At 39.4% G+C, this 13683-nt stretch overlaps 2 protein-coding genes across 2 annotated transcripts in view; one reads left to right on the top strand and one right to left on the bottom strand.

The window, feature by feature from the left end:
* Window positions 1-11487, top strand: part of si:dkey-11f4.7 (piezo-type mechanosensitive ion channel component 2) — a 31125-nt gene extending 19638 nt beyond the window's left edge. Inside the window, exons 30-45 of the mRNA XM_039801742.1 lie at window positions 338-673; window positions 812-1070; window positions 2544-2732; window positions 2861-3068; window positions 3253-3385; window positions 3532-3679; window positions 3782-3996; window positions 4614-4772; window positions 4945-5092; window positions 5530-5718; window positions 8110-8202; window positions 8754-8923; window positions 9484-9600; window positions 9877-9956; window positions 10154-10379; window positions 10501-11487. Coding sequence (XP_039657676.1) covers window positions 338-673; window positions 812-1070; window positions 2544-2732; window positions 2861-3068; window positions 3253-3385; window positions 3532-3679; window positions 3782-3996; window positions 4614-4772; window positions 4945-5092; window positions 5530-5718; window positions 8110-8202; window positions 8754-8923; window positions 9484-9600; window positions 9877-9956; window positions 10154-10379; window positions 10501-10756 — 2926 coding nt within the window. The 3' untranslated portion in view covers window positions 10757-11487. The remainder of the gene's footprint in view (window positions 1-337; window positions 674-811; window positions 1071-2543; window positions 2733-2860; window positions 3069-3252; window positions 3386-3531; window positions 3680-3781; window positions 3997-4613; window positions 4773-4944; window positions 5093-5529; window positions 5719-8109; window positions 8203-8753; window positions 8924-9483; window positions 9601-9876; window positions 9957-10153; window positions 10380-10500) is intronic.
* Window positions 11488-11600: 113 nt separating this feature from the next.
* On the bottom strand, window positions 11601-13388 carry atp5f1e (ATP synthase F1 subunit epsilon). The gene is made up of 3 exons (XM_039801747.1): window positions 13250-13388; window positions 12742-12866; window positions 11601-11776 (listed from the first exon to the last, which is right to left on the bottom strand). Coding segments are annotated over exons 1-3 (159 nt in total). The 5' UTR covers window positions 13282-13388; the 3' UTR covers window positions 11601-11774.
* Between the last annotated feature and the right edge of the window lie 295 nt (window positions 13389-13683).

Here is a 13683-nt window from a genome sequence, read left to right as displayed (position 1 = left end):
TGAGGGAGAACTCTTTGGTTACAGGCCGTAAAAAAAAAAAGTTCACACACAGATATGCTATGGGGTTTAGGAGAGAATCCAGGACTGGACTACTGTATATCACAACACAGACAAAACCTGTTTACTATATACTATATAGTGTGCGTAACTTCACTGATAGTGCACCTTTGTCTCGGGGTTTAATTATACATGTGAGTAAATATATGTAAATATGTGAAAATAAGAGGCACATGATGTGTCTATGGTAAATCTAGACTTCCCTCAACTCTTTACACCTTTGCATATCAACATTTCCTTGATTCTTGATGTGAAAATGTCCCTATCCTTGTCTCAAAAGCTGTGAAGATGGCGCCCCTCAAAAAGAAGACCACAAAAAAGACGAGGGTGATGACGAGGACACGGAGGGTGAGACGAAAAGTGAGCAAGGACCAGAAGAGACAGAGGAAGAGGAGGAAGAAGAGGAACAACGAGAGGAGGATCGTGAGGTGGAGAGAAAAGAGCTGGATGAGGAAGCAGAGCAGAGAGAAGAAGATGAATGCGTTGATTGCCCAGAATGCACCTCGTTGGGCTTCAGGGAGCGTGATGGAGAGAAGAGCCTCGACCTCACAGAATCTCCCAGACCTCTGAGTCAGGAAACGAGGAACCTCACTGCCAGTGAGCTGCTGCTTAACAAGTCAGTACACACAAGAAACGTTTTTAGTTTAAAGCATTTTTTTATCTTTTGCCAAACAGAGACAAGCTGCTGCGTAACATAATGTGACATATTATTATTACTATTTCTGTCTTTTCTCCCCCTCCATCCTTTCTGTAGTATGTTTGAACATGACGAGATCTCAGAGTCAGATAAGTTTTTCGTGACGTTGCCGAGGCCATTGAAGCTGGTGTTTGCCCTCTATAACACCATGGTGTCCAAGTCAGAGATGCTGTGCTACTTTGTCATCATCCTTAACCACATTGTGACGGCTTCGCTCCTCTCCCTCATCCTGCCCATTCTCATCTTCCTCTGGGCCATGCTGTCTGTGCCCCGGCCGAGCAAACGCTTCTGGATGACCGCCATAATCTACACAGAGGTAAGTCATTACAGCATTGTGTGGCGCAGGGGTCAACGCTAAGGTTTTTTTTTTTACTTGTCCGGTCGGGCAAGTAAAAACGTCTATAAAAGGGTCAGGAAAAAAAAAAAAAAAGTGACCAAAAAAATCCCCCGTAAAAAAACACATTACAAAACGTTGAAAGCGTCAAAAGTGTAAAAACAATTTCAGAAAAAAACCTCAAAAGCATCAAGTGCCAACTCAATTCTTGATTGGCCAACGGCACATTCAAATCAAATGATTATGATAAGATGATGCCCGAACGGGCAAGTGGGTTGTTATTTACAGCCCCGGGCCATTGGGCAACCCTCATTGTTGAACCCTGTGGTTTGACTTAAATGTGAATTTCATGCGGTATTCATATTCATTTTAGAACAAATTTCAGACACCAAGGGCTGAGATCAGTTTTATGTTTAATAAATAATGTATTCCTCGTTGGAAGAATATTGAACATGCTCAGATTAAAAATGGCAGACAAAATCAAAATGAAACACTGTTGTTACAATGTAGTACATAGGGATGGCTGTTAGCAATTCTGCATATCTTATACAGTATATTTTTTTGGCAGCTAATATTGTTGTGCTATTGTTTCTCTGCTCATATTTTTCACAATGCTGTTACCATTCAAATGTGAAACAGTAGCTCAATATTATCAAATGTTTATGTTTAGTTGATTTAAACTCAATTATTCAATCTGCATTTTATTTTAGTAAAGTGCTGGGGAGATCTTTTTACCTTCTTTCTTAGAGTAAATGTATGGGAATGTGTATGAAGTTGCATGTTGCCCCCATTCTTCTCACAACACCAAAGGGCTTAATTAAACGCGACATCATGAGAAAACATCTTCTGTAATTCTGTTTGCAAATTAAACCAAAGTGTTTATTACTCTTAAACAGATATGATGTTAACATGTTTTTCTTCTTTTTTATGACCCCTTCAAATTAGTCTTTTTTTAAGAAATGCTGACATTGATAAAAAAAAAAAATTTTAAGATTATTTTTGGGCTTTTTCTGCCTTTCCTCATGGACAGGACAGGTGAGAAAGGGGGGAGAGAGAGGGAGAAGACATGCAGGAAATCGTCACAGGTCGGAGTCAAACCCTGGACCTCTGGGTCGAGGCATAAACCTTTAAATATATGTGCGCCTGCTCTACCCACTGAGCCAACCCAGCCACACATTGATAACATTTCTGAGTCAAGTTAATAGATGGTGGATGTCGCCTCATAAAAATTCAGTATGGTTAATGTAGTCCTACCCCACTGGTTGCACAGGTCTATGGAAGTCCTCCTGCATACTTGCAGTATAAAGCCTTTTGAGTGAAGTCTGATGAATTGCCTCAAGTGATGTCACCTAGTACAGAAAAAAGACCATAAATTATTTCTGGAAGAAACATCTGATGTTTATCTATTGTTTCAGCTGCTGCATGATCCAGAACTCTCTTCTCTGTTTCTCTCAGCTGACTGTCGTGGTGAAGTACTTTTTCCAGTTTGGTTTCTTCCCCTGGACCACGTCTGCGTACCGAGGCATCAACGCCGAGCGGCCCTTCGCCTTGCCGAACATCATTGGGGTGGAGAAGAAAGACGGCTACGTCCTCTTCGACCTCATTCAGCTGCTCGCTCTGTTCTTCCATCGGTCTATTCTCAAGGTAACCATGAAAAGTCACCCTGCTCATTCAAATACACCCACCTGTATGCCTGGTATGGAACCACCAGCATTGTCGCCATGCATCTAGTTTTGCAAGTTACAATTCTGTTTGTGTCCGTGACTGCACAGTGCCATGGGCTGTGGGACAACAAAGAAGTTGAGATGCCAGATTTTTTCAAGAAAATGAAGAGGAAAGTTGACAAGAACAAGATGACAGGAGGAGATAAGACGGGCAGCAAAGAGAAAACTCAACGCCGGCTGAAGTTCCTCCCTCTCCAAGCCTCCACCACCTCCATGTTCTGTAGACGAAAGAGAGGCGACTCAGCAGACCCTGATGGTGAATATTCAGAAGAGCTTGATATATTTTGATTCAAGTCTGACCCAACCATTTGGGTGTGAGACTTCTACGTCTTCTTTCTTGTCTATTGTCTTTTGTTCTTTTTTTTGTCACTGACAGTTGCTGTATGACATTAATCACCATACCTAACATTTCACACTTCCTTTTTTTTTTGTTACTGGAGAGGTGAAGTCCAAGAAGCAGCACAGCAAGAAGAAGAGACGGCAACAAAATAAGGCTCCGCTGACCAGGAAGCAGAGGATCAGACAGCAGATCAAAGAGTGGATGCTACAGGCCAAAGCTGCCATCGTAGAAGTGTGCGTTGTTGCAGACAAAGCTCACAACATTTTACCATTATATTACAGATTATTTTCCCTTAACAATCTAAAATATAGAGCTTGTGAATCTGACAGCTTGGAGAAAAGTGTGTTTTGATGCTGTATATTCTGTTTTTTTTCTACAGCGCGCTTAACATTTACCTACCCATAAGACAGTTTTTCTATGACATCATCCACCCAGACTACAGTCCTGTGTGTGACGTCTACGCTCTCATGTTTCTCATTGATGTAGTCAACTTCATCGTCACTATATATGGATACTGGGCTTTTGGGGTAAGAGTCTGCCCTGCCTCTAATCACACCCACAGTATGCACACTTAAAATGCATGTTATGTACAGTACAACACAATCCCATTGGTCTTTGTCTCTCTGTAGAAATATTCTGCAGCAGCCGACATCACAGAGTCTCTGTCGGAGGACCAGGTTCCAGAGGCCTTCCTGGTCATGCTGCTCATGCAGTTTGGCACCATGATAGTAGACCGGGCCCTATACCTGAAGAAGTCCCTGCTGGGAAAGTGTGTTTTCCAGGTGGTGCTGGTGTTCGGCATACACTTCTGGATGTTCTTCATCCTCCCCGGGGTCACAGAGAGGTCATCAACTAAGTTTATTATTCTCCTCATTTGTTCACTCAGTCGTTAAATAAACTCATCCTAGACTGTGGAGTTAACAATTTAAAGAATAATTAAAAGTGACTACAAGGAGACTGAGATCACATTTACATGCATGCTGTGTCACCACATTAAAAAAAGTATAATAGTGTTTAGAATACAGTACAGTACAAGACAACTACTTATCCTACTCTACAGGCTTTATAAAAACATGTGTGATAGAAAAGACTAGATAGAAAATGATTTCCAAAAGTAATATCAAAGAATGGGCAAAAACAGATCACATTTTTTTCATGAAACATTATGAAAGCTCACATTGGGTGTGCATGTTTTCGTCCTAATAACTATCTTCTATTCAATTTCAGGATAGTAAATCGATCAATTGATCTAGACTGTTCTGAAATATATTAACTTGACAAAACCAACCCACGCACACTGATCTAATAAAACGTCCATTCCCCTAGTATTATAAGACTCTCTTTTTAGAATTTGAATCAAAAATCATTGAGTGGAAAAAAAGAAGAAAGACACGCTAAAATCTGATCTTAGATATTTCCATGGATATCTCCTTTTCTCAGCATGTCTTTTTCGCTCCACAGGAGGTTCAACAGGAACCCTGTTGCTCAGCTCTGGTACTTTGTAAAGTGCATCTACTTCGGCCTGTCCGCCTACCAGATCAAATGTGGCTACCCAAACCGCATCCTGGGCAACTTCCTCACCAAGAACTACAACTACCTGAACCTCTTCCTCTTCCAAGGGTAAGAAAACTTTTACTGGTTTTGATAAATACAAATATCTCCACTAACAAGACACAGGTTCTACACTTGTGATTGAGTGTTAAAGTGTAATTTGTTTTCTGATCGGTATTTAATTTTTAGAATAGTAAAATATATAAATTTCCTAATTTCCTAATAAATTCTCCTCCTCCAGGTTTCGTTTAGTTCCCTTCCTGACAGAGTTGAGAGCGGTGATGGATTGGGTTTGGACTGACACCACTCTGTCTCTCTCCAGTTGGATTTGTGTTGAAGACATCTATGCAAACATATTCATCCTCAAGTGCTGGAGGGAGTCCGAGAAAGTAATTGAGAGCGTGTAGTACACATACTGCCTGCTGCGCTATTACTACAGTACCACAGTTTTATTTAAATAATATGAAAGGTGCATTAAGTACTTAATTCTCTGCCTTGGGCTTTACAAATGACAATAAGATTTGTATTCTTACTCCTACACTCATCCATGTTCTCCCCACCTTACCTTATCGACCGATAATTTATTAAGGACTATTCTTCTGACCAGTTAATCATTTTAGTCATTTATCAGGTAAGAATGCTAAATTCATTCTGCTTAGAGCTTCTAAAATAAGAGGAGGTATCGATTAAACACATTTTAATTTATGACTGCTGTTGTATGCAATTTGAAGGCATTAATCTGATAAGTTGTGACGAACATTTGTCTTTTTTTAAATTTTGATTCAATAGTCTGAGAACTCGACTAATTTATTTGTAATTCTCCCAGAAATACCCCCACCCTCCAGGGCAGAAGAAGAAGAAGGTGGTGAAATACGGGATGGGAGGATTCATTATCTTTGCTCTCATCGGCATCATCTGGTTCCCGCTCCTCTTCATGTCACTGGTGCAGTCAGCAGCCGGAGTGACCAATCGGCCGGTGGACGTCTCCATCCAGCTTAGCATCGCAGGATATGAGGTCAGGATGGGAGTGCATTAAACTGTGTGCAAACTTTCAACTTTTAGTGTTTGTATGCTTATTTTCTAAAACACTATAGCTAGCTGGCTGCTAATATTCATTGAATATTTTTTGCTTGTAAAAGGTGAAACAGCAAAGTCTCTTACTAGAAGTGCTACCGTAAAAGAAATGCAGGTGTGGTATCTTGTGGATAAAAGTCACCATCGTTTAACAAGACAACCAGTTTTTATTTTGCCCTAATCCTTCTTTCTAAGAGTCTACAGCCATGCCTGTGTCTCATTAGGTTTTACTGCTTTGAGCTAAATGCTAACATCAACATGCTTACAATGACAATAACAATGCTAATGTTTAGCAAGTGTAATGTTTAACATGGTCACATCTTAGTTTAGTTTGTTAGCATGCTAACATTTGTTAATTAGCTCTAAACACAAAGTAAAGCTGAGGCTAATGGGAATTTAATTAGTTTTTTTTTGTCATAAACCAAAGTGTTGGGAAAACAAATGGTGCTAGATGAACACTCAGGGGAACTTGAATGTTTGTACGAAATGCCGTTTCATGATAATCCAACCAATAGTTATTAAATCATTTCACTCAAAATCACAAATTTCAACTTCATGGTGGCACTGGAGCAGGGGTCTTCAACGTTTTCAACGACCCATTATCTGAGAGAGGGACAACAGGGACCCCCTACTACATATTTTATCAAATTTAGTTGCATATTAAACTGGGCCTACAATAAAAGCCTAAAGCTTTAATGCATAGAAAACTAAGCTATTCAAATAATTGTTGGTATGATTTTATATCATGATTAAATCATGTTTTAGTGTTAAACATGTGACAGTCAATCCTTAGGATGAACTGTATCTGTGGATCTTAGTGACTACATTACCTATAGGCCACTAAGCCTATCATCAATGTCTGTTTTTTTACAGATAGGCTGATTTATAATAATATGTTGGATTCATGTTAAGACATTTACATTTTTTTTTTTTACTTTCAAAAGTTGCAAAGCAACTCCCTTCATTTATTTTTTATCAAACATCTTTTTATTAAAGCATACGATTTAACATACATTCCATTTATACAGTCAGTCTTTTTTTTATATAACTAATTCAAAAACCAAATAAGCTGTAAATTTAAAGTGATCCCTTCATTTATTTTGCCAGATAATGGTCTAGTACCGAAAATGTTGCCTACTATTTAATAACTATCTATCTACCTATCTTTTTGATGTTGCCTACTTTTAACTGTTCATTTGTTATACTGAAGTTGCATTGATGACTGTATGACATTCTATAACTGCTCTTTAATGTTTAATTTCTTATACTGCACTGTAACTTTTATTCACGTATTTTATCTCTCAGTTCTTATACTGCACTGTCAATTTTATTCTTGTCTTTTATCTAGTGGTATTTTTGAACAGATAACCAAAGCGAGTGTGACATAGATTAGAACTCAAAAAACACGGGTGTGACAATAGATTATCCATACAAGGACCACGTCTGTGAACTGGTCAGATTTAGTCTGTGAACTAGGTCAATAAGAAGGACAACGTCTGTGAACTTGTCAGATATTTCTGTGAACATATTAAGAGACAGACTGTGAACTGTCCGAGATTAAACTAAGCTTTGTAGCGACGGCTACATCGTAGTGAAAAGTAGAACTACTGCAATCTTGTAATGGGTAACGAAAACACCAAGTCACTTTTATTTTTTTTTTATCATTTCTACCTGCACTTTAATGTTTTAATTAGTTTTTTAATTGTTTTTAACTGCTCTTTAATGTTTTATGTAAAGCACTTTGAATTGCCCTGTTGCTGAAATGTGCTATACAAATAAAGCTGCCTTGCCTTACTATAACTATAAATGTTTTGCAAGTTAGGCAGTGGGCGGGAGTTTCTTTGCAACTTTTGACCTACTTATCCCCTTTCGAGGCACCTGTCTCACGTTATAGATGTGCAAAGTATTTTTCTGTACTGAAAAAACTTAAATAAAACAATAATTTGGAGGCCCCCCTGCAGTAACTCTGAGGACCCCCTGTTGAAGATCTCTGCACTAGAGGATAAGTCAGAGGATCACCAAAGTCAGTAGGATACATCCTCTGGGGACCATGAATGTCTGAACAAAATTGCATGGCAATTCATCCAGTAGTTGTTAATATATTTCAGTGTAGACCAAAGGAGCAGACCGAGCGACTGTCTGACCGACCGACATTGCCATCTCTAGAGCCAAAGACAGCGATCTGAACAACCACTTCCCTGCAGTGCCATCATTATACCAGTGATTGACTTGCCCTCTAATTGTGCAGTTCAGGCGCTAGTCATTGTTCATCTCTAGTGTGCGTGTAATGTAAATGTTTTACTCTCGAGTGTGTCTGATTGTGTTTCCACAGCCTCTGTTCACCATGAGTGCCCAGGAGCAGAACTTGGTTCCGTACACAGAAGCTGGATTCAACCGACTCACCAAAGTCTACGCAACCCACCCAGTAAGATTTGACCGTAAACACAAAACTGAGAGCACCAGAAATAGGACAAAGCAATAATTGTCTTAACCAATTACTGCCTATGGCCATGATAGGAGCACCTCTTATAGTCCTTATATGCATGTAGATATATACTTGTGTCTTTTCTTGTCTATATATGTTTTTTAATGATTTTTGTGAGAATGTTTTTGTTTCTCCAAATTAAAGGGTAGCATAACTGCTATACTGCATCATGTTTATTGTGTTGGGACACCAGGAAGCTCAAGTGTTAGTGTATGTTCAATATTAGTATTCAGTATTTTAATGTGGATGTCCAGAGTTGCAGTATGATGCATACAGAAGTGATTGTTTTGGAGCCTCCTGGTGGACAAATGGTTAAGCTGCATAGGCAAGGCAAATTTATTAGTAAAGCACCTTTTAACAACAAGGCAATTCAAAATGCTTTACATAAGATATAAAAGACATTGAGAAAAGAAACAGACATATAAATAGAGAGATGAGGCTTCAATTAATTTCAGAACACTGATAAAACACAATAACTCTCTCTCTCCCAGTCCGCCATGCAGTTCATAATGAACTACGAGGCGGACGACATTGTTGTCGCTAAGATCAAGAGTGATGCCAGTCTGCTGTGGAGCATCAGCCCGGCCAGTCGAGCCGCCATGATCCAGGAGCTCAGCAACTCCTCTCATATATACATGACCTTACGCTGGACACTGCTCAGGTCTGTGTGTGTGTGTGTGTGTGTGTGTGTGTGTGTGTGCGTCATAGTGCAATGCAGTTCCAGTGGGCTTGTATATGTCTTTGTGGGTTTTCATGGGTGTACTGGCTTGAAATACATTCCCAAGTATGGACAAGCACTGATGAATGTATTTTTGTTTATGAATTTCTGTTTTTATTTATTTATTTTTCTTTGTATTTTGCTCAGTTTGTGAGACCTTCATTTTTTTTTACATATCAAAAAAAATAATTTTCTTAAAAGTACTTCAACTCATTAAGATACGGCCTCCATTAATGTGTGAATGGATGTACAGTTACACATAGAGCATACTGTAGCTGTGCATTACATTTATACAATGTCATATTCATTTCTTGGGGATTCAAAAATGTATCAAGTTTAATTTGAAATGAATAAAGAGATCTGAGACGTTCCAATGCTTTATGCAGATCTCTTAATTAAACTGTTCAGTAACTCCATTTTAAAATCATTTGGCTGCATTTTGCACAGATGCACATAGCACTGAACAAACTGTTAACTTAACGCTGATCTCCTTCCCTTCTCAGGAATGCGTCCATATCTATGGTTGTAGAGACGGTGGGAGAACACACCGTGAAGTTTGAGGACGAGGCCTTGAGGGAAGGGATAGTCCACATGCTCAATGGCAACAGCAGCAAACCTGTGTGAGTTGCCGCTAACACACACAACCAGTTGGTTTTGACTTGGTTGTGCTATAACTGCTCGTCTTCTTCTGGTGTTGAAATGCAGTTTCTGTCTATACTAGAGATGTTAATGTTGGAGAATTAAATAAAACAAACATCAACTACTACATGAGCTGAAATAATGTTTGTCATCAACTATTTCTCATTTTGCAACCCAGACATTCATTGTGCAACATCGCTGAGTATTTTCTCCACTTGAGCTCAAAAGGTGTTAAACTATGTTATTCTTTCCTTTAGGCTCATTCATTCTCTGCTGCCTAAGTTCCTCAGGGGTCCCAAAGGACCAGAGTCCAAAATGGCAACAAGGATGAAAGTAGGTTAGTCACAGTTTATTGTACATTGGCCATACTACAGATTTTTCTTTTATAAATTATAACTGCATTGTACTTATAATATCCAAAGGAGTCCATCTTGGATAAGGATCTGCTGACGATCTTATCCGAGTGATCTGTCCTGTACCCATCTCTTGTTTAAAACATGCAGTTTAATTTAATCCCGGCATGTCTTCCCTCAGAGCACTCAGACCGCCCAGACCTGCAGGCGCTGGCTTTCTTCAGGCCCATGTCAGTCAAACTTCAGCAGGTCAACGGAGGGTCAGAGAAAAAGGCAGGCCAGTGGTGGGTGGTGGAGGAGTGCTCCCCAGTTCTCGCCTTCTCCAACCACAAGTGTCATAGCATAGAGATAGTGGTATTCAGTGATAAAGTCAGCCCCTCCAGTCTGGGCTTTCTGGCTGGACACGGGTAAGTAACGAGACATCTTGCCTGCATTATGACGGTAAAACTCTCCCACCTATTGAGCTGTTGTATTTCTCTCACAAAGACTAATTGTCCACTCTCTCTGCTACTCTTCTCTTCACCACAGCATCGTAGGCCTGTACATGTCAGTGGTGCTGGTCATCGGAAAGTTTGTCAGGGAGTTCTTCAACGGGATCTCCAGGTCCATCATGTTTGAGGACCTGCCGTGTGTGGACCGGGTCCTGAAGCTCTGCACGGACATTTTTGTGGTCCGAGAGACGGGAGAGATGGAGCTGGAGGAGACGCTGTTTGAGAAGCTCATCTTCCTCTACCGATCGCCGGAGACCATGATCAAGATGACCAGAGAGAAGAAAGACAGCTAGTGTTTGGTGGCATACCATCTGTTAGTATGTGACGTGGAGGGTGAAACACCGCCTGTGGATGTGTCCACACTGAACTACCATCACTCAAAATATATGTATTAGAGCAAATAATATTTGGTGCAGTAGTCATTTCATTCAGCAGGGGGAACTTGTGATTAATGATCCAGTTGTAATCAAGAACCCTGCTGAAGTGCCCCTGAGAAAGATTTTGGGTCCCTTTCTGACTACTTATCTTGAGCTCTGACTTTACTAGTATTAATACTGACAAAACATGTTGCCTGATTTGATTAGTTTCAAAGCGGTCATCAATGTGGGCTTTACTTGTCTGACACTTATGTTATTGTTTACAGACACTTCAACTTCTAGCAAAATGAGTCATTTTCTATTATTTGCCTATATCATTCAGAATATCAATGACATTTTACAGTAATTTAGAAGGCACTAAACCAGACAACACCAACGAATGTGAACTGCAGTTAAACAAATTAAGTGCCTGCCAGTTATTTGCTAGTTTATTTGACTTCCAGCCCACTGGGCAATGCATGCATTTCTAATAGTTTTGGATTCAGGATTTTACTGGTCTATGTACTGTACACAACACTGTATTCCCCAACTTTAGATTCTATCAGGAGGATCAATGAATAGTCAAACTACTGAGATACTCATGGATCAACACACATACCTCTGTAAATACCATGGTTCTGTATATGACTATGTAGACTACTGCACTGATTTATTTATACCAAAATAAAATTGTTGTCACAGACAAAAATGTTTCAGTGTCTCGTTCTGTAGTGCTGTGAATACTATATTCAACAAGGCAAAAATACAATGGAACAAAATGTATTTCCGATATCCATCTTTAATACAATTTTAATAACAAATGAAAGGGAAAATAACTGCAATTTCATTCAGGTCATCTTGATGTTGTCCCTTTTCTCTTCTCTACGGTGTGCAGGACAGGACAGTGACAGGACCTTACACCTCCAGGACAAACTATCTACATCTCGTTCTCAAATCCTGGAGGGAAAATAGAGAAAGGATAAAAACATTACTGAAAATTATTTTGCATGCCAAACAGAACAAGAGAAGTATTCATATCAGTAACTACAGGTTTAGTTTGTCTACTTGGACAGTAAACTTTAAATTTCTAATATTAATTTGGATGACTAAAGTTGGAAAGACTACCAAAGTCCAACTTTGCACAGAAGGCGTGCAAAAATGAGTTATGAGCAGCAATAATGTGCAGACACCTACAGTGGTGCAACATCATTAAAAACGCCATCTCCATACACCATACATGGGGTCAGTTAAGTATTGTGCATCAGTTTAGAAGGTATGACAAGGTATAGGGATAATTGATCTAGAATGCTATTACACAAATGTTGGTTGACAGGTAACCATGTACCAAGGACTGCTGTGTGCCAGTTTCATTCAAACCAAAACCTGTAATCAACTAATTATTAAATACTTTGGAGATTAACATTTTGCATACAAAAACATGTTACTCATGTTTCCATCTAGAAAAGATTATGCATTGTTACAGATGTAACTACTCAATAGTACATGAATCAGTTACTGTACAAATGATCTCCACCTTGATTAGGTACAAAATAAAAGGCTGCTTACATGAAATACTATTCCTATATAACAATACAGCACTCTAAACTAGGCCATTCTGGTAAATAATTAAGGTCACTGTTGATACTTTACCGTATATAAATGTAGTCGATAATTCTTCTGTTCTTTTTCTTTCATGCAATTTATGAAGCAAGACTTCTACTTGTAACGGAATATTTTTAATGCTGTAGTATTGTTATCTAAATGCTCTGAATATTTCTCCCACCGCTGAAAACCTGCATTCTGTCACCACTCAATGTCACAGCTGCCTCTCCTTCAAACATTCAGGGGATGATGCATTTATGTGCTAATGTGTTCAGAGTTTCTCTCGAGTGCTGGTAACTTATAATATTTGATGAACTTACATGCAGCTGTTTTGGGTTTCAGGACTTTGACGTTGGCTTCTGCGGCCTTTAATGCTTCGGCTTTGAACTGCGGCTTCATCGCAGCCCGCACCGCGCTAGCACAGATAGCGGAGAAGCGGATGTAGCTGCAGAGAGGACACACTTGTTAGCCGCATGCTAAAACTAAAGGACAAACATTTACTGACAGTGAAAAAACCAACTGCTTTTTTAATAACAAATAATGTATCCCATGTCTTATCAGAAAGAGTCACATCTTTGACAGTTATCAGTTAACTTAACGTTGGTGCCGTAAGTTAAAAACATGGGTGGAGAAGCTGACTAGAGATATTATTGTAACGTTAGTACGCTAGCTAGCTAGCTATGTCGCCCCCTGAGGGATTTAATCGACGGAGTAACAAGGACTTCGTGTAAGTATTCCGTTATAATAACACATACGTATTTACAAAAACCTAGTCAACACTGACCACAAAGCTATCTATGAAGATATACATGTGTATATAATTTTTACCTGAGGCCTGCCTGTCTCCAGTATGCGACCATCTTGCCTGTGTTGTGGCTTCAAGGACAGGTCGGATATGTGCGTGATGACGTAATTTGAGATACGATGGTCTTTTTCCCACCCAGAACGGTGCTTTATCATGATTGACAGCTTTCGCGGTCGCTTGTCCCGCCCCCAGTCAACGTGTTGTTTTTTTTAGTTTGGTGAAATCTAATGCAGTCGGTTGATTGTAAATGTACACCATCCATACCATATTTGATAAGTTAGAAATTTCACATGTAGCTAATAATATTGTCTGTTTTTTTTTATAATTATTTGTATGGATGCTTGACTTGGGTGATTTAATGATTTGTACTATATCTGGTTTGTTGGTACTTGGTAGTATGATGTCACTTAGTCCTGCATCTTTGCTATTTTACAGGCCCACCTTTTGGTACCATTAG

Source organism: Perca fluviatilis, chromosome 5 (genome assembly GCF_010015445.1).
Source record: "Perca fluviatilis chromosome 5, GENO_Pfluv_1.0, whole genome shotgun sequence".
NCBI classification, from domain to species: Eukaryota; Metazoa; Chordata; class Actinopteri; order Perciformes; family Percidae; genus Perca; species Perca fluviatilis.
Note: the sequence above shows the minus strand (reverse complement) of the source record. Positions and strands in the feature narration are given on the sequence as shown.